This window comes from Sturnus vulgaris, chromosome 6 (genome assembly GCF_052056855.1).
Source record: "Sturnus vulgaris isolate bStuVul1 chromosome 6, bStuVul1.hap1, whole genome shotgun sequence".
Taxonomy (NCBI): Eukaryota; Metazoa; Chordata; class Aves; order Passeriformes; family Sturnidae; genus Sturnus; species Sturnus vulgaris.
Window position 1 is genome coordinate 33,021,693 of NC_142248.1, and position 21,258 is coordinate 33,042,950.

General features: G+C 41.3%; 1 protein-coding gene across 4 annotated transcripts in view; it reads right to left on the reverse strand.

Moving 5' to 3' along the window:
* Positions 1 to 2,276: 2,276 nt before the first annotated feature.
* Positions 2,277 to 21,258, reverse strand: part of ITPK1 (inositol-tetrakisphosphate 1-kinase) — a 137,092-nt gene continuing 118,110 nt past the window's right edge. For all 4 annotated transcript variants that reach the window (XM_088166161.1, XM_014884453.2, XM_088166162.1 and 1 more), the window contains 6 exons: positions 19,938 to 20,036; positions 18,097 to 18,137; positions 14,461 to 14,626; positions 12,248 to 12,315; positions 10,604 to 10,766; positions 2,277 to 5,086 (listed from right to left, as the gene is read on the reverse strand). In XM_088166161.1, coding sequence (XP_088022287.1) covers positions 4,764 to 5,086; positions 10,604 to 10,766; positions 12,248 to 12,315; positions 14,461 to 14,626; positions 18,097 to 18,137; positions 19,938 to 20,036 — 860 coding nt within the window. In that variant the 3' untranslated portion in view covers positions 2,277 to 4,763. The remainder of the gene's footprint in view (positions 5,087 to 10,603; positions 10,767 to 12,247; positions 12,316 to 14,460; positions 14,627 to 18,096; positions 18,138 to 19,937; positions 20,037 to 21,258) is intronic.

The following is a 21,258-nucleotide window of genomic DNA, read 5'->3' on the forward strand; positions in this document are numbered from 1 at the left end:
CATCTCCATTTATGCCTGGATCCTCCCAAACTTCAACCATCTCAAGTAACTTTTGTGGCCATGTAAATGTGACAGAATCCATGGAGGATATGAAACCCATCCAGTCAAAAGCTCAAGTGCTGATGGCCTGGATCCACATAGGGTGAACAGTGAAAGTGAAGGTAGTAAAGATGTGGAAAGTACTTTTCTGGAGGTTACATTCCTCTGAAATAGGTATTAAAGCAATATTACAAATAAAATCAGCAATGTGATCTGCAATGGCATGTCCATTTTTCTATGAAAGCGAGAGGAGATTATATTAAAGGAAATATTTTAATCTACACAAAGCATTTTCACATATTCCTAATTACGAAACACACACAATAAAGTAATTGTATACTGAGTACAGAAATCAATACATCTCTTACTAAAAAGGAGAGAAGGGGAAAAATATTAGCAGGGTAATGCAAGTGAACTCCTGCAAGTGTGTGCATGGAGAGACTGCTACAAACTCAGACTCTTCACTAAAAAAACCAAAATCCAAGATTTTCTGCACAGCTGTGGAAGGCAAGGCTAGAAGCTAGTGTGGAAAAGCCTGACTCACTTGTCACTGCTGCCATGCAAAGACTTGAGGAAAGCAGTGTTAGTCTAAGAACTGAGAAGTCTGGATTTTTTAAATTGGATTAAAACAACAGGAGCATTTTTCCTGTTTTGCTCTTTTTGCCAGGCAATTCAAACACTTCTGGCCCCATTTAGTCTACCTTTGAACTGTGTTCTGCCCCTATTATCTCTATTACTCCACCTGGTTGTTCCCTGGCTGGATACTGCCCACAGTTAATCTAGAAAACTTGAGGCTTTTTCTTGAGCAATCCTCATTACCTTGTGATGCCTCTGGGTTGGGTTCTTAACTTGTAATCATCTACAATGAGAACAAATTAAACTGGTAGATTTCAGTCCGTGCTGCAGACCTCCTCTGCAGAAACATTCCCACATTGATGATGGAAATCTTTAAACAGCTTTAACATTACAACAGTCCAAATAGGAATAATGAATCTATCCTACCTATGGACCAGCCCAGTCAATCAGCTCCTCAGCTGATCAGCTCCTCAGCACAAAGGTTGTACAGTCAGACACTTCAACCAAAGGCAAAACATCACTGGCTCAGTGGCTCTGCATTACACAAACCACAAGTGCTAAGCACTGATGCTGATGGTTTGGTTGCATTTCTGCAGTTGGCTTTCACATAATGATCAGGATGTTCTGGCATAGGCTACAAAGTCAGGCACAATGTGGCTAAGTCAGCTAGATGGGGAAGAGGGTGACTTTTCATCACAGGCAGCAGTAATACCACTCAAGTTCTCTTCAACAGGGAAAGCTAATTACATAATTTCAGTGGAAACCAGAGTCTCATCTCCACCATGCTGACACAAAACCTGGAGAAATTCCAGTCAAGCTAACGGTGTTCTTGTGGATTTCAAACAGTGAAGCAGAACAGTAATAAATCCCTATAAAGCTAACTGGTGACCATGTAATTTTAATACAATTGCTCCCATTAGCACAGCAGTAACAGCTATGCCTCTGAAAACACAGAAGAACCTTTTTCTAACCCACAATAAAAAGAATTCAAACAGACATTATGTAAAATCTCCTCAGATTGTCTGCAATTTTAAGAGCAAGGGCATTCTGGTATGGTCTAATGTTACTACACTCCTGTACTTTTACAAAGAAAGACAAGACTACAGAATATTAACTAACTTACTGTGAAGCTTATTTTAAATCAAAACTATCCTGAACTTACCAAATGAGGCAGCAATTCAGAAAATAACTTTAGCACAAGCTTAATAACATTCTAATGCTCAAATGTTTTGCAAGAACATAATTGTTTGTCTGGATACTTGGTAATTTACAGTTTTGGCTTTTATAAATTGGTCTTCCAATGTGCCTCTGTGATTTAGCAACATTCTAGTACACAAGCCATTACCTTAATTTCTGCAAGGAAATATAGCAGTACAGCAAACGCATGGTAATTTATGTCAAAACTCTATTGTAATGCCACATCACAACAGGTACCTGCATAACTGCACCTGGTAAATTAAAGTGATACCGATACATTTGATAAATAAAAAATAAATTACAGACTATGGGAAAAATGTCACTGATCACACCAATGACCTAAACTTGTTTTCTAGTTACTGCCAAGGTCTGGAGTAATATTTAAATATAGTATTTCTGCAAGCATTCAGAGAATTAAAAATAAACTTCTAACAATCATTTGTAAACAAGTTTAAAATGCACAATTATATTTCAGTAGTTTATTTTGGAGAAAAAAAGCAGTGCAAAATAGGCCAACCAAAATTCAGAAGGCAGCCAGGAAAATAAAATTCTTATTTGATGTTCTAACTAGGAAACAGCATACAGACATTTCCACTGGATCCAACACTCAGATTCATGTAAACATACTTCGTTTGAAAGGTCTTGAGTCAGTAACCCAGTTCTAACACCATTGCTTCATCCCCACCACCCAGTAAAGAAACAAAACCCAAAAAACAAAAAAAAAGCCCAAGCCATTGTAATAGAGGGAGCAATAGGCAAGTCTACAAACACTCCACCAGCTGGTTACAAGAAAGTACCATACAAAAATATGCACTGGTAAGTTCCTTCCTGAGGGCATCTTTTGTTACACATGTAAGATAAAAACACTTTTTATTTTAAACAAACAAAAACAAACCCCAAACTGTAGATGTCAATTTTATTTTAGTCATGGCTTTGCAAAAGGTTTGGTCTATCATGAATACTTTTATAAACCCTTACCTATGTACATCTGACTCACTCACACCACAGCCATCTGAGACCTGCAAGCTGCAGACAACATGGGATCCAGCAGCCTCAAAGCATACAAGGGTTGTGAAGGGTGTCCAGCTCAGAAAGGATCTGCAACATTTGAGGAAGTTGGCTGTGTTTATGTGCACCCTGGGATCTGACTGACACCCACTCATCAGGTTCTTCCAGTGCCTATAGAAATATTTTAAAGTTAGTAGTCCCTCTAGAGGCGGAATCATCTTCTATTGTGGAAATCATCCTGAAAAATTCAATCCTGGCTACAGGAAATTTCCAATAATGGCATTTTGGAAGAAGACCAATTTCTCCTACAGAAAAAGCATTGTTTACATAAAAGAACTGCTACATAACACTCTTCAAAACTTTTTCCTCTCTAGGACTGGTACCATCAGGTAGGGTGGTGACATATTTTACACAGTTTAATCCTCTATCCACAATCTACCTGGGTTTTAAGTTCTAGACCCTTTCCTTTTGAGTAGCCATCTAACACATGATACCAACCAAACTGGTATTAAATGCTGCAGTGACAGATGCTTTATGAACATATCCTATAGAAAAGACAGAAATTCCTGTATTTGCAAGCTAGGTGCTTAACTAAGGAAATTTTCTTAACACCACCCTTCTTAAATGTATTTTAGGGTTAATAAGGGGAAGAGAAGGTCACTTCTACCAAAATAGTGTTTCTGTTCTTAGCACTTGGATATTTCCAATATAGTGTTCAGAACTGGCAAAAGTTGCAGGAATTCTCAACAGGAGAAGATGCTGCCATACATATCATAGAAGATATCTCAAGAGATACAAATTGGCTGTGCTATCATTTACAAATAGTATAAAGCACTGTTGTAAATTACCATATGGCCTTGCCTGGCAGCTTGCAACAAAGTAATGGGGTCTCCAAGCTAGAGCTGTCCTGTACTTCTACCTTATATGAAGGTACACAATTTTGTTTATATTTTACAGAAATAAATGTACATCATAGATCTGTGGAAGGCAGCAACTGTGTTACCCCTCAGGATACGCAGGTCAGGTGTGCTGCTCCAAGGAAAATGCACAGCTCTGCCAGCCTTTTCCCAGAGCTGTCCCAGAGTGCTCACAAGTGCAATGGAGGGAGAATTAAATTCCCTGCTAAGAGACGAGTTGCTTCCATTAACTCTTCTAGGATTTCAGCACTAGCAGACAATTGAAAGCATGTTATTTAATCTACTAAATGACTCGACCTAAATACTGGCACCCTCTCTGGGTGAAATGTGTTGCTGTTGGCAAGCGTGGTTAGAAGCTGATTTGAGTGAAGCAATGAGGCCTGGGGGGAGAACTGCAAAGCTGGAACAGGGGTGGTCACCTCGGTTTTGTGCCCTGAAAAGAAGCAAGCTGCTCTGTCCTACTCAAAGTGAAACAGCAAGCTACCTGCCAGCATCATGACGGGTCAATATTTCAAGAGATTTGGTTTAGTGATACTTAAGTTGTCTTAGCTTTCTTATGCAATGGCCTACTGGAAAAAAAGAGGAATGGGGAGTTTTTTAGGCAAAAATCTCTAGCACTGTTACATTCAGACACTGCATTTCAACATTATTATCTTCTTGACACCATGAGGTCCGATTTTAAAATGCTGGTCACCAGTGATTACAAAGAACAATAGAAATGAAAGAGCAACCCTCCCACAATGAAAGGACTAGTGTTAAAACATGTGTGTAAACTCACTACAGATTTGCAACTGGAATATGATGAAATGGATTTGGATCACTTTCTCACTCTTCCCCTTTCAGTCGTTTCATCAGCAAATTAGATTAATTCAAATGGAAAGTTTTTTTATTTTGCTCTTTTGTATTGTGTTTTACGGTGGGGTTTTTTTTCCATTTTTTTGTCAATTGTATTGTTAAAGCCTGATCTGGTTCTGGGACCACAATTTGTATCCCTGGGGCTTTTTCTCAGTCCATGGCATTGGCAAGTTATTGAGAAGAAGCTTTTGTTGCCAATGTAGCGACACAGTGCTGCTGGAAGCTGGGGGACACTGCTGAGTTGCAGCCTAGTCTCTGGTGTTGCAGTTTTACTGAGCTGTTGGTCTCACTCTCCACAATCCAGGAGGAGTCTTTTCCCATGACGCTGAGACAGCCTGTGCTAGCACAGCATATCCGCTCGTCCATGATCCCACTGCTCTGCTCTGCCAGGAGCTTGCTGCGGTTTAGCTGGGTCACCTCAGGTACCTGACCCTGCAGGACAGCTGCTATGTGGTTCAGCAGATCTGTGAAAAATTCAGAAACACCCTCATAACCTGAAAAGAGAAAAAATGAAGGAGAGAAAAAAAAGGCAATTAAGTAATTTCCTTAGGTTCTTTGATAGGCTTCTTTTAACAGTTTGTTTCTTGGAGTGTCCTTACCCTCCACTGATCATAAAAAAGGTGATAATAAAACTGATAAAACAAGGCTTTCTCCAGGACATCATTTTAAGTGACAGCAGAAGCATATTAGCATTAAGAGGAACAGAGATGCTTGCAATAAAAGCGTTTTTCAAATGAGAAAAACAATTGCCTTTCAGATTTGCTGCTTCTTTTTCCTCCCAAGTATATATATATACTTTTAGGTATATTCCATAATTTATTGCCAAGTTCAGGTTTTTCCCCAAGTTACAAACTCTCTGGTATAATGTTGATCTTTTCCATACCATTTCCAGGTTTACTATGGCAAGTAGCTCTAATGCAGATTCCTTGAGGGTCTGGACCCTCTCCAGAATTTGCCCAGCAATACCCTCAGTTAGGGAAACCTCAGAGGACAGCAGGGCTGGCTTTATAGCCCACAGAAAAGGCAGCTTCCTACTGAGCAAGAACTTGATGCTTAAAATGTCTTTGCTACTGCCTGAAAAAACACCCAAGGGACAGGAAACGTGAATCAATGATACAGTATTTGACAGAAACATCAATCATTTATTTCGGTACTGAAACCACCTTTCTGCATCTTCTGTTAAGTGATTCCAGACAATTTACAATGCAGTTTAATAACAAGTTTCCTGGTTAAAACAGTTGCTCAAATACCAGCAGACATGACATTTTTGGTGACACAAAGGGTGGCAGGTGTACAGAGCTTCTGGGTCTATTTTAAACACACTGCCACAGGCACGGTTTTACTACTGGGTTTCATTTTCAAATTGAACCAGACATGCAACATATGGGTACAATGTCCTGAAATGGGTCTTAACTGCTACTGCATTACCTAAAATTGTTATCAGTTTGCCTTAGTATCTAGATGTGACAAATGACATTCAGTGTTATTTAATGGGATAGCCAATTGTTTTAAAATGTCTATAAAAGTATTCTGGAAGTGACCTGGTATTAATACAGGAGACTGAAGCAATAAGTAAGTTTAAAAGACCCATGTAAATAACACACATTCACACAGCAGCACATGAGCAGAACCAGAGACCACAAAGTAAATGCATATACTTTAAAACACTTTTAATGATGTAATCACTGGGCAGAAGAGTTCCTCAGATCCATAATTAATCAAATTTTAAATTTCCACTCTCCTGTAAAGATCAACTTCCTTAGGCAAAAAAAAAAACAAACCACAAATTCCTGGAAATCATGAAGACTATAATTTCACCTATAATTAATGTGGGGATTTTATGGTGTATTTATGAGCCATATGCCTACCAATTAACTCTTATTTAGCCTGTTACATTACTTTGGATTTTATTGCTCTTGGGCCCAATTCTTCAGATACTTAACAGGTCACATAAAACATCAGCAATGTGAGACAACAGCTCGCAGTTTTCCTTTCTCAGAGGCCCTTGAAAGGATTCACCAAATCTCTCATTTCAAAACACCAAGTTTCCCAGTGTCCCACACATAATCCACTGTTCAGCAGGGGCAACTAGAACTCCTAGGGCTGGCCATGGGAGTCAGGACAGGATCTCCACCCCTTGGACAGAAGTGCTTGTTACGCTTTCTTGCTTATGTAAAAGCCATGGGATTAGCCTTCAAATCTACTCAGAGTGTTTCAAACACCCCAGGAATAAGCCATCTCCATAGTAACAGCTTTAATATTCAGCGAGGAGATCCATAGTACCCCAGAGTGTTCTGTGTCTGCTCGATGAAAACAAACTAGCCTTGTAGGAGAGCACCTGGCAAACACACAAAGAAGTTGCTTTAAATATTTAATACGAATAAGATGGCCAGTTATTCTGTCCTGAAACCAGCAGATGTTAGTGAAAGGAAGCTGTATGTAATAGGCAAGCTCTGTCTGTGCAAGCCCTCTGCACACTGGGTGGAAACACCCATGTAATTCTGCCCAGTCACTCAGAAGAAAATTCACAAACTTGTAAAAAAGAAATACAGGGAAGGGAGGAAAAGAATTATCTCTCAACTCTTGGTTCACAGGACACCTGGGAAGGCTGCAAACTGTGCTATTGCCTCACTTGGCTCACCTAAGGCTCCTGTATGCTTCTCAAACTAGTCAGTTGTGGGACACCATTGTGCTGCAATGATAACAAAATCAAGAAGTGCAAATTAAATTATACCTTCAGAAACTACTGGCCCTGAACTTGGGATTCGTGTCACACAGGGAATCAGTGGGAGGATATAACTTTTACATGCCTAAAGCATAACTTGCATGAATCATGCTCCAGCAGCTGCTATCCTAGTACTGCCCACTTGAAACAATTTTGGAAATGCCTGAATTTTGCTATACTGAGAACAGTCTCCAGAGTCCTCTGGCTGAGCATGGATAGGAAAGATGACCAACCAGCAATGCATCTGAAAACAACTGCCCATCTCTGTGAGCTTTGGTGGAGGCAAGAAATGACTATGAGCATTTTTAAGCTAACATTATAGATGCTACCTGCCTGATTTTTCAGACACTCCCTGATCTGGCACACGTGGCTTTTCTGCATCTTCCCGTGGTCAGAAAGTAATGGACAGCCCATATCCTGCATTTACAGCAATGTTTTTACACACGCAAAATGCACGTTCAGATATGATGCTCCCAGCTTCCATGCAGATTCACCAGAGGCACCAGTTCACCTGCATGGTGATAGCCTGCAGCTGCTGGGGCTGGCTGAGCTCAGCCACAACCACAGGCCAGCAGGCTACGTGGAACCTTTTCTCTCACTTATCTAAGGTCAGACAAACACGACTCCCACATGCTACGTGACTGTGCCTACAGCTCGATATCTCAGCTGGTAACCGCTGCTAAATATAGTACCAGTAGTTCCCCACTGAACAAAACACACAATAGGCCTTTCAGACATTTATCTTTAGAATCTTTTTGAAGAATTGCTGGTGCTAATGGAGCAGATAACAGACAACATCCTCTGACAGGTACACCTGCCCTCGATTCTGTCATTAAACTCATCTCAAATGACATCCACGGAGTGGCAGATTCAAATGAGCTTCAAGCCTGATAAACACAGAAGACAGCACACAAGAAAGGCAGCAAGCCTCTGGGCAGCTGGACAAGGCTTTGGTCAGGCTTGGCCCCAAGCCATGGCTTGAGTTCCATGAAAGAGGCTGTGAATACTCTTTAAAGGCCATCTCTTCCCCTCCCTTTTTCTAAGCAGTGGTGCAGAGATAATTCCCAGGAGGGTTGGCTCCAGTTTGGCTCTATTACAACTCCTGAAGGCTACAACAATTTCAGGAAGAAGAGCAACTGAGGGCACTTCCTGAGACTGCACTGAGCCAGGAACAGGGAGATCCCACTGTTGATGCAGCCCACTGGTGACTCTTTTGAGGTGGGCTGAGTTTGAACTTCTCCCTAGCAAGGTGCTGGCTCCGTCAATGAAGTCAGTCATTGTAACTCTTCAGGATTTAGTCATACAGGCCCTGGGAGGGAAATGCAGTTACCTGTGCTGAACATGCTTTTGAGCAACAGCGTATTCTGTGCTGAGATGTAACTTTGCTTCTGTTGCATTTTACCCCATTGCTTCTTGTCTGACCTCAGCAGACCTTGAGAACAGGGCTCATCTCAGTTCTGCTACCTTTTACAAATTTGAAGCCAGTTTTCTCTCCCCTGCCTTCTCTTCTGTATGTCTGGGCCCTGCTGATATCCTCCAGTTTTTCTCCAATTGGTCTTCAATCTATCCCATGCTGATAAAGTCAGTAGTTTCCATCAAAACCCACATATCCACCACCAAAAAAACTGCTGTGTGAGACAGTGTAGACAGTGCAAAAGAAAATTCCCTGTGCTCTCAAGTCTCCTGCAAGGACTAAAACACTATTAATTCAAAGTCCCTTCAAAGACAAATTACTGCCCAGACTGAAACACAGGACTTGGGCTGAATATTGAAAACTATTGCCTTAGGCAGAAGTGCAGCAGAGCAGTTCTGCAAACTTAAGTGACAACAAGAAGGCAGTGGTCCTCTCTAAATAGATGTTTGCCACATTGCTGTTCCCCAATGTAGACTTTTCAACATTTTAAGAAAAGGAGAATTTCAGTCTGTGCAAAGTACCAAATCCAAAATAATACTTGAAAGAAACCACCCCAAACATGAACCACACCAAACCAAAATGCAGGCTACAGGATTGCAAAAGAATGTCCTGTATCACTGACTTCAAGATCCAATGTCTGAAATATAATCCTATTCATAAAACTGATATGGCTCCATCTAACACCCAATTTAGGTTGTTTCACTACCCTGGGCAGAAGAGTGTTTTCTTAGGTCTGCAAATTGCATAACACCATGTGGTAGAACCACGCTGGGAAGTGACCTGAGAATAGCAGAGCTGAGGTGTAAGAGGAAGCCAGTCACTGTGGAGAGAGACAGACAAGGCACTACAGGGCAGTAGGAACGAGGACCTGATTTGAAAAACTAAGAAGATTAGGAACTCAGGACAAGGCCTCTAGATTTAAAGACACCACAGCCATATTGAAAACTTAAAGTCTTCAATGACAGGTTAAAGAAACTACACAACAGCCTGTGCAAGTCTCTGGAAACAAACACCCCTGTTCAGGTAATGAGAGGAGATCCTCACAGAGGAAAACACCCTGCAAAACAGCACCAAATGAGATGATGTATTATTTTCCTGGGTTAGACTACTGAATCTAGCACGAGTGACAGACCATTACTGCCTCACCCTTATTCACACTTACAACTCCTTTTAACAATTCTGGTGATCAAGGAGCTTGTTTAGTTGTTTCCAAGACATATGTTGCACTAAAAAAAGTGGAGGACAAATTTACCCATTTTTACATGCTCTAAACAATCCTTTCACTCCAGGACACATTTATGAGAACGTGCAAGGACACTAACTCTCTCCAGCAACTTCTGTGTACCTACAATTTTATCATCTTCAGATTCCTGTTATTGCTTTTGTGCACAAATTTTTTGTGGGTAATCAATTTGCACAGGAAAAAATTTTCAAGGGAACAGTTTGTTGCTTCCACTCCCTCATTTTTCTTAATGGTACAGGGTCTCAAAAAAAAAAAAATCAAAAGTAATGTTTAAAGGCTCTCCTAAAATAGAATTTAGTATTCTTTTAATTTCAGAATGAAGGCTAGGCCCAGAAAGTCTAGGTCCCAGCACACAATCCCATACTGCAGTTGTTGAGTTTTCCTTTGCACAGGAGGGCACAACAGCTATGTTACAACTGGCCACTAAAATTTGACCATATCTCCTAAGAGCTAAAACTTCAGTTGCAAATTCCATATCTAGATTAGGGCTCTTCCCACCCCACACTGACGTGTATTTGATCTCAGAACCATCTGGCTGCTGCTGTCCCACCCCAGCCTGGGAAGCAATGATACGAGACAACAGCAGTAAAACTTGCTCCACAAAGCAGGAGAAGAAAGGCCTTTCTTACCTGGAAATGCATTTATATCAATTACTGCATGCTGCCCGGTCTGATTGTTAATGATGATATCAATTCCAAAGAGGGAAACTCCCAGAGCTTGCCTCAGCGCTTTAGAGATTTCCCTGATGACGTCGTCATTTGGCCGCTCAAACACTCCTTCAATTTTATCCAGCTATAATGGAAAAAGACACATTACTAAGGGACTCTGAAACAGCCTTTTTAGTGGAAAGATTGATTTTCAGAAGTTTCCAGGTGCATATCCACAAAATCTAATTGCAGAGAACCAGTGGCATGAAACCAAGAAAGACACCAAAGAGAAACTGCTGTCATTATTCAAAATCCTTCCTAAATTGGAAATTCATTTGCTCTAAAGAATCTAGCTCTTCCTCTTCATACTGGTGCACCTATAGAAGCAAAGCAATGTAGGAATGAATGGAGAATCAGATTCATTATTTTAAGTACTAGACCTGCACCTTAAAAAACATATACAGGTGGCATATCTAACCCTGTGCTGCCAAAGTTCTGACTATCATTATTATTTCAGTGTAGAACAAGGTCTATGTTAAAGAGCTGACAGGACAGACTCCTGCTGTTAGTTTAACCTGAGTCATACAATACAACTCAGCTGCTATCTTAAGGGCAGAGCATACCTTTTATATTCAGGATTTCCATGTACAAATTATTTTGTAAGTATTTATTGAGTGACTCAGGTTACTTATGACTGGAGGATGTACTCTTTGCTTTTTAAACAACATGTTACACAGCAGAAGTATGCTGTTATGCCTACAGAAGCATGACTGGAATAAGTATTTGTATGAATGAGATGGCAGGTAAGCCACAGGAGCACATTCTCTAAGTCTGCAAGTAAATTTTTAGTAATGGCTTCTCCCTCAACATAACCACAAAAGGACTTATGACTAGCACAATTACAGTTTTAATATTTACCATGCCTACCAGTGTTTTACACAAAATTCAAAATCAAATATGAAACTAGTCCCCAGCAGAGCTTGTGAAACAGAAAAGAATCCCAAGACTCAAGAGATTGAAAGGACCCAGTGCTGTAAAGTGACTTTCTCAGTAGCCAAGTGCCCAAGAACTTGTTAGGATTCATATGTCCAAATCTTATTAAAAGGACTGGTGATGCTAGCATGAAACTGCACAGTGTGCTGGCACTGCTGGTCTTGAAGGACACCCAGAAATGGTCCCATGGTAACAGCTTGGGCATGCTCACATAGTAGACAACTACTGGCTCTCTGTGGCCTTGTGCCAACACAATTTCTATGCTTTAATTTCCATAGTTCGTCTTTCCTCACAGAACTGAGTCCTAGAAAGATGATTTATGCTTATTAATCTCTCTGGACAGGAAAAAGCCAGGTGTTTGCATTCAGAACCTCCTTCTTCCCTTTGCCTAGATTAGCCCTGGGTAGTTTGGGAAGCAGCACATCCCTGCTACAAGTTCTTCCTCACCAGAGGTCGGTAAGGAAAACCAGAGTGGGACACAGTCATGCTGGTTCGTGGTACCAAACAGACCTCAGCCTGCAACACAGAAGCAGACAGCTTGTGAAAGAGAGTCACTAGCTACTAACACTTCCAAAAGAAAGGATTCGATAGGTTTCCAGCTGCACTAGAGAGAAAAAGACCAAGTGTACATACCGCTGTTAGGACAGACGAGGACTCTGGCTTGGAAACATTGTGGCTGTTGAAAAATATTGATTCTCTGTCTGCAATTAAAAACAGGTTGTAAATACTTTATACCCGATTTTGATTTCCAAAGGAATAGTGCGAGGAACAGTAGGTGGCAGTGCAGCCCCATGAATCTCGTATTGGTCTCAACCATCCACAGGGCTCTCCTACCTGCTGGCACTGGGCTGCCTACACAGGCAGGGAGGGATCCACAGACAGATCACCCACGGTTCTCAGACCACGGATAAATAGAATCACACACTGGGTTAACAGAAATCAGTTTTCTTTCCTTCACCAGAGCAAATTAACTAAGTTCAGTCAGATAATTAAGTTAATTTTTACTAATGTGCTATATTCAAAGCGACAGTTCCAAGAGGAAGGTGTGTGACAGAAGGGAGAAGCTGCAATCACTGCGGGTGATAGGCTGGTAGCACCCAGGATACACTGAACCCTGTGAACCTGAGCAGGGCACTGTCACCACTGCAGAAAGCAATACATTTTGTGGCTAGGACCTGTCCGTCTTTTGGAGTCACCACAGGAATGCAGGAGACACTCTGAGGTGACAGAAGCCACTGATGAAACACAGTGGAAACCATGGAGAGAATTACAGCAGCACTTCCCACCCTGCTTCCTCTGTGCTGAAGGCTGAAAGAAATCCCCCACCATGTCTCCCTTTAGGATTCCTATCACAGCACACTGATGGCATCATAGAGACAACCTGCACAGAACATCTGGACCAAAGTCTCAGCACGCAGGTGGCACCAGCAAGAATATTTCTGCTATCCTGCTCTCTGCCTGGACATTCAAGAGCAGCCTCAGGGCCATATACAATAAAGACAGGAAAGCTGTGAAAAGCAAATTCAAGTCCACTCTGCAGTCTGATCACCAAAGGACTTCTTGACTTTCCCCTTGTTTAGAAAGATCTTGTACTTTCAGACATTCAGCTCTTTCAGTGCCTCATTGCCACCAGATCTGCCAGGTCAGGTTCCTGTGGCCTCCTCAAACTCTCCCATTGTGGGTAAGAGAGAGAGTCACTTACCCTAATCTGCCAACAAAATTTATTTTTATGTGTACATCCAGACAACTTTCAAGTCTTACACTAATATATGAGTCATTAACTAAGGCATTTTTAGAAAGATGCCTTAAAATGTTCCCTTCCAGCAAAAGTGTAGACCAACTGTCCTAACAGTTTATGAACACAGATTCTGACCTACTTAATTTGATCAGGACATAAAGCAGACCTAAATGTAAATACAGCCCCACACAGCTACAGACAAGAACTTCTACCAGCATCCTACTACACCTATACTAAAACATTCATATTTGTGTGTGAAATGCAGTGGTGAGCATACGTGGACATACTAAGATTAGCAGAAAACACCACGAAAAGTGACAAAAACCTGGCATTTGTTCATTCATCTCCTATAGTTTGATCCCATCCTCATCTCCTGGATTTATCCAATTGCTATCAGATCATGCTTGCTCCCATCTATGTGCTGCTATTTTTTTAGGGTTTTGGTGGGCCATAGAATGAAGCTCTCTGGAAAGGAGCTTTTTTCCATAAAGGAAATCAAAGTAATCTTTAACAAGAACCCTTCAAGTATTGTTCTCTAGTGACATACAGAAAGTCACTCTCCTCAGTGACAAATCCATTCCTCCTTCTCCCCAACACAGGTGATATCTACAAGCCAAAGGACATCTCACACCAAGATTTTCAAAATTAGGCCTCGCATGAAGAGGGAGGCTCGTTTAGGGGAGAGCACAAGTGATCTTCAATTTAAAACACATACATATTCAAGGTAAAAATAGGGAGAGGAAGTGCTGAAATGATGGAATCCAGGAAATTCTCTCCAAAGCACATTTATAAACAAACTCCGGAACAAATGACAAATGAAATTACTGTGAAAGGAGAGAACTTCTCTCCCTCTCCCCCTTTCCACATGACATAAAACAGTATCTAACAGGTGAGACTCAGGTTACCATTGCATAAATATTTACTGTATGAATGCCATTTGTACATATTCCAGAGCAGGTGAGTTATCTCCCTTCCTATTGAAATAATACAGAAGAGGAAGCATGATATGTCCAAACCAGCTGCCTTCACTTCAGCAGGTATTTCACAGATTGGAGATGTTTCCTGCTGAGGCTGCAAGAACATTTTCTTTTAAATCAGTACAACGTACCTGAGATGCCTGCAGAGAAGTTCTTTAAAGATGGTCTTTTCACCACAGTGTAGGATTCCCCGACCACGAAAACTTTATAGAGCACAGCATTGTGATTGATGAAGCTCTGAATGACACAAGGGGGGCGCACAGCTTTGAGGCCTTCCTGGTTGAAGATGATTGCCATCTAGAAACACACACACATGGTTGTGCACAATTCTGGCAATAATTTCATGCTTACCCACACCTGACAAGCAACATGGGGGAACATCTCCTTCTCTGCATCTTGCTCTATTTCATTATGTTTTATTTTACTGACACATAGCTCTGCAAACACTACTGGCAGTGAAGCTTTCATTTTCAACCAACATTTTCTTCGCAGCTCTTTGCAGTTTCATTTGCTGCCTTTAGTTGGGAAGCTATTGCAACTGCAGGTACAACAAAAGGGTAAAATACCTGACCAACACAGATGAGAAAGTTTGTATTGAATACAAGCCTGTATCATGAGAACAACAGAAGGAACGGCTCTGGGCACCAACTACACGAACTCTACTCTATTCCCCCGATTTGGTTCAGACCAGTTGCAACAGACTAAACACCAGGGCTTCACCCACACCATCAAAGGACATTTCTCAGACTTTTGTAGTTCTTACTGCTAACAAATGCTGGCCTATCAATTTTCCTGCTTGGTTTCACCCCATTACTCCAAATAGATAGTCCTCTTGAAGGCACTGGAATAAATATGCCAGAAAGGAAGGCATTTATTGGGCCTTATGAACGATCAAATAACTGTCTGCACATATGCACAATAACTCAGTAGATTGGTATTTTCTGAGTTCAAGTGAATGTGTGCATTCATTACCTACTTGCAGCTGATATTCTTGCTGTCTCTATTACACAGCACAGAGTGAATTTGTGAGTGGTAACAACTTGTGCAAGAAATTTCTTCAACAGACAGAATCATCCATCAAGATGATTCACAGCAACAACATCATACCTCATTTGTCTCTTACTGATGGCAAGAAATATTGTTCTCTTCCTCCTCTTGTGTGGATTGTTGGCACTATAGTATCTACAACATCACACTGGCAAGAACTGTGCTCTTCCTATAGTATTCTCTTCCACCATTAGCTAATTGATTCCCACAAATAAATATAAGATGAACAGGTTCAGCCTATTTTAGAAGTGTGGAAAGGCAGAGTTTATCTTCTCAGCACAGCACTGACCTAGACTATTGGAGGCTATGTAAAGCCTCTCTTCTGTAAAGCTCCGTGCTGGCAGCCCCATGGGCTAGCACACAACCCATATAACTCCTGTGGTGTTGTGTTATGCTGGTTCACTGCAATGTCTCATGGTTTTTAACATGCATGAATGGAGTTCCAAGAATTTGCTTGCAGGGTGCACTTGTTCTTTGTCATCTAGCACAGACCTGCTGTGTCTGGCAGTAACGTGGGTACAATACTTGATATCATAATTTCCAAATAGCATTTCTCATTATAAATGCAGAGCTCTTTTGAAAGCAAAACAAAACATTTGCACCAAGAATTTTTACTGACAACGCCCATAAGAAATTCAGTATCACAAAACATGGTGATTCTCTGCCTTTTCTTTCATGTTTGCTCAAATACTCAGAAAAAAAGAATTCTGTATACATTTCTTCAGGCTATGGGTCTCTCATGGCAGCTTTACCTAAGGTTAGTTATGTTCTGATATGCTGGCAGCCAGGAAGCACAGCTTCCAGCTATCATCTCTGTTCAAGTTTAACAAATGGTGCTGGCAAACTGGGGGTCAAGTGCTGAGCTGCTTAGGCCACTGCTAGTGTAGAGGCCATGTAGAACAAGGGACACCACAGAAAGGGTGACACCATCTCAACAACACTTTAACAACAGCATGTACTCACATGAGAAAAGTGGAATCTGCCAGCCTTGCCTGGCAAACTCACACACCAAACCCAAACTCACACACCAAATTTAAACTCAAGCCTGCACTTTCAGTTGTCCCTGATAGCCAGTACTTGAACTTTCTTAACAGCCATCTTATGAAAAAAGCAGGTTTCTGTTCAGTGCTCTAGTTTCAGTGTCAGCTCTGCATTGGAAATATATCCACAAAAAATGAAGAGATTTACCAAAAGCCAAACAAGGAGTCATTAATAAAATAGGCAACAATTTCTTGCTTCTAGACCTATGCTCCATCTTTCAGACAGACATTACTGTAAGCAGGTATTTATCCTATGCTTCCTTTGTAATTATTGACCATAAGCAATTCCAAAACAGTTCCACTCTGATCATAAATATAGTTTTGGATCACTCCTGAGTACTCAGCAACTCCAAAAGTGACCACTACTACAATTACTATGTAAAGTACTATGCAAGACTTCAGGATTTTTTCCAGGGGTCCTCCTAAGCTCCAGTCATAAGTTCCTGTGATGAAGTGCAGACTATGACTGTATTTTAGTCTAATTTTTGCTCTGGCAGGAGGCTTAGATGTGTCTGCACTGTATGAAAGAAGATCAAAGAAAGATTCACCAGGGAAATAAAGTCCAAGCCTAACTGGACAAGTACTGAAAGGTTCACGCATTTCAGTTTGCAATTGCAGAGGAACTCCTGACAGAAAAAACAGCAAGAAAATTGGAGTATTAAATTCATTAACAATCCAGTCCCTGAGTGGTCTCAGGAATGACAGCAAAAATTTATAGCAGCTGCTCCAGCAAACTAACAGCATTGTCTTTTGGCTTATGAAATAAGCTAAAGGAAGGCCTGCCTGAAAAATCTCACTGCGTATTTAAAAGGAAGTGCTGGTCAGTCAAGATTTCAGCCATAGCCATTCTGCTCATCTAGATTTACAATTTACTTCAGGGTCTTCAGCTCTTAGAGACATTGCAGCAATGTCTCATTGTGCAGGTTTCAAGAGCAGCTGGGAAACCTGGACTGATGGCCATGCTGTTAACAAAGGAAGCCAGGAGTTAGGAGAGCCAGCAGCAAGGGCTGGATTCTCAAAACTGATCTGCAGCAAGCAGGAAGGCAGGAAGCACAAATGGAAAAGAATTAAAACAGGACTCAACTCACTTAAATTTAGAGAAGCTAGTCTCATAGGTAATGCACTCCTTCCAGGAATATACAACCATTTTAGCTGCAACTGCCTTACAGGAAGGCAGATAAGTTCTATCAGTCCTGCTCTCCCCACAGATCCCACTGTGTTATTACAACAGAACATTGCCTGGAAACCATCTCTATTTGTTACTCCCTTCTCCTCTCAAGGAAAGGAGCCAGCTGCTCCATCTGAAGCACAAACCCACTTCTCATCTGTACCACATACCTACTGGAAAAGTAACTTTCTGGGACAGAAACTTTATTTAGTGACTTCTTACCAAAGGAGAGACTGAAGGAGCTTTCTTGCAGACAAAACTGACTGGAGACTACAAATTGCTAGAAGCAACAATATGATAGAAGCTAGAAACTGCTAAAGATAACTTGCATGACAGGAGGTTCGAGTCATATTTAACTTAATTTCAGATTTTTGAAAAAATAATGGTGCAATGAAACATGAGGGAGAGGTGGGGAAGAAAAGCTGTTGGGCACAGCCCTCATTCTACCCACGACAGGATTGGAAATCACCAGCCAAATCAGGGGAGTAATACTGCAAAATATTTTAACTCACCTCATGAGAGTTGGTTCCATGGGCCACTCTGGTTTTACAAACTGGGTAAATAAAAAAAGAAAAAACAATTCACCACTGAAACAGAACACCCAAACCCTTTATAATCCTGTTCCCACCCACACATGCAAACACTGGAGTCCACCAGACCAAGGCATTGACTGTAAGAGGCACCAGTGACAGTCTTTGCTTGAACAGTGTCCTCAATCACTGCAAAGCTTGGCTTGCTCCAAGCTCTACTCTCTCAATTCCTCCCTGTAACTAAGGTCCAAGCACAGATCTTTATTAGGACTGGGCAGAGGCTAGAGCTACTTTACAGGTACCACAAAAAGCCTTAACTGTCCTTTAAACAAAGGAACTGGGACACAGTCAAAACCAACTTATTTTCTTACCTCTGTGTTTTCAAGGAAGTGCCAGAAATGTAATGGGCTGAACTAAACTAAGATATAACTTACTTTTCACAGGCAACCATAGAGGGGGACAGAAAAAGGCAGAAAGCCTAGTAGTTTTTCATTCTCCTTCACATTTATCTGCTCTGTATATCGTGATTCTCACCTCCATCCTGATTAAGAGGACGAGTAAAACCAGTAAGAGGAAAGAAACATGCTCCTTCTACTGTAAGACCAGAGAAGAGCTGAAGACCCCAGGACTCACACAATGACTAGAGATGATGTTACTTATGTGCTAAGCAGAGGAGATGAAAACTTGGAAGTAGTGAGGAGGTGGATAGGACAAGACTTCTTTGCAGGTTGTTGGAAGAATCAAATTGCCAGGCAAGAGGACAGGGAGCTATGAAAGGGAGATAACCTGCACTAGAGTCCAAAATAACTTGGTAACTTGAAATTTCAAAAAGTGGTTTATGATGTCTCACAGATATATGCTCTGGAGAGCTGGACCATTTTTAAGAAAAAACAAAAATAGAGACAGAAAAATGAAAAAACACTCCCAGAATACCAAGGTATATTCATTTTTAGTCCTATTTTGTAATTTCATCATCATTTTGTGGGTTTGATTCAGACCTCCTGCTGACTACTGAGGACTAGTCAGTCTGTATTGAGATCACAATGTGAAGAGGAGGGCAAAGCCATTCAGTGGGATTTAAATCACTGCTTCACAACCTAACTTCAGGAGACCTGCCTTATTTGGGAGAGCAATGGCAGGGAGGACAAAACATGCTTTTTCCACACAACTTTACCTCTAGCCTTACAAATGAGGCAAGCACCAAGGGACCAAACACTGACTAATGATACTGCTCACTTTATACTGCAAGGAATCAAATAAAGGAACAAATTACAGCACAAGCCCTGCAATGAAACTTGCTATAAAGCACAAACAGTACATAGCAGCTGTTTGAGCTGTGGGCCCTTGGAGTCTGTTATCTGTGTTAACCCTCTTTCTTCTACCCTCTAAGATTATATTTGTACCCTGGACCAGGGAAAGGAAGAGGTGGGTGAAAAAAGAGGACAGTCAGCCAGGCAGTGATTTTCTCAAGAAAAATAATGAAAATAGTATTTCTCTCTGGCAGAAGAAACATCTTGCACAAGTTCAGGGCAAGAGGCTAACTTTGTTAGAACTATTAGCATTTTCCAGGAATGCATGTTTACAGTAGCAAGGTGCTGAAAGTAAGTAACATCAATAAAAGGCAAAGTAAAAGCTGATAGGGAGGGGGTTTGTTTCACATTCCAAGCAGACTGCCTCAGAGCATTTGTTTCAGGAAAGTTTTAATATCCTTGACACTTTTGGCAGTGAAACCCACACTCCTACAATGCTGGCTATGTTTTGAGGGATGCATGTGCAATATTTAGAACCTACTAGAAGCACCAAAGAAAAGCCCATGTACATACTGAATGGGAATGCCAGTCCATTCTTCTCTATGAGCTGCAAGGTATCTTCTCCACAGGCACTTGTCAGCTCCATAAAGGGTGGTGAACAGATCCTCTCATCTGCAGGAAAATAAAAAGACTCAAATGAAGATGAGGGGTTTAGCTCCTCAGCTGAACCATTACCAGCTCTTTCCATACTAACTGCTTCTTGATACTCAGCTTATATTAAAGCACCCAAAAGGACTGTTAGCCAGGTCTGAATCTGGGTTTCTGAAACATTTCAGAAAATGAATGGCTCCATTTTTAGACAATCTAAATGGCAATATAAAGCCAGTATTTTCTTTTCACAGGCAGCAAAAAATGATCACCTGGTTAGGAACACATAGCTGCACAAGACTTAACTAGTAAGGTAAAAAGCAATTGGGATCTTAGCTCTTAACTTTATGTCTTCAAGCATGATTTCCTAAAGCATTTTACAAAAAAAACCAGAATGGTCTGCAAATGTGACTAGAATAGGCAGTCTCACAAAGCCATATCTCCTGTAGAGCTCCTCAGGTGGTAGATTCCAGTGTGTATTTACTTCAGACAAGGTGCCAGAACATTCTATTGCTCACTGGGATGGCTCTGCCATGAAAGCAGTGTTCATTTGGTCTGGCAAAGTCAACCAGAGCACTGCTGGGACACCACCATGTCAAGACTGCTCAGAAAGCTCTGGGCAAAGAGAAGAATCACGAGAACCATGGTAAAATTTAATGGAGCAGGTCTGCTCCAGAGTGTTTCTGTCAATGTTGTGCTTGTTCACATGGGATTGCAGGAAGGCTGGAGTCAAAAACCAGCCCTCTGAGTGACTTAGTGAGTTGACTTGCTCTAGGATGCACTTTCTGTGCACTGTAGAACTGAGGATCCCCTAGGAATGCTGCAGGAAAGGCAGAAAACACTGTAGGACTCATAGGACTTGCACATAAATTGTTTACTAGGGCTGGGTTGCAATTTCAAGTGTACAGAGAACCTTGGCTTCAGCCATAGCTCTGAGACAGGTCAGCAGGCCCACAGGTTTTCAGACAAAAGCTGTGTGCACGTTGACAACATTGGCTAAGTCAAATCAAGGACATCACACAAGTATGAATGACTATTTAAATTACCTCCTCAGTGAGCACAGCCTTTAAAAAGGACTACTTTCATGGAGTTTGAGCTGTGGCCAGGTTAACTTTGGAGCCACAAATGAGCTATAACTTGAGTTAGCTGCACAGTAAGGAACACAATTCAGAATGGATCTGCCAAGACTCACTTTTCAGACTTATTTCAAGAGAAACAGGATGACACCTTCCTCCAAGAAGCAACT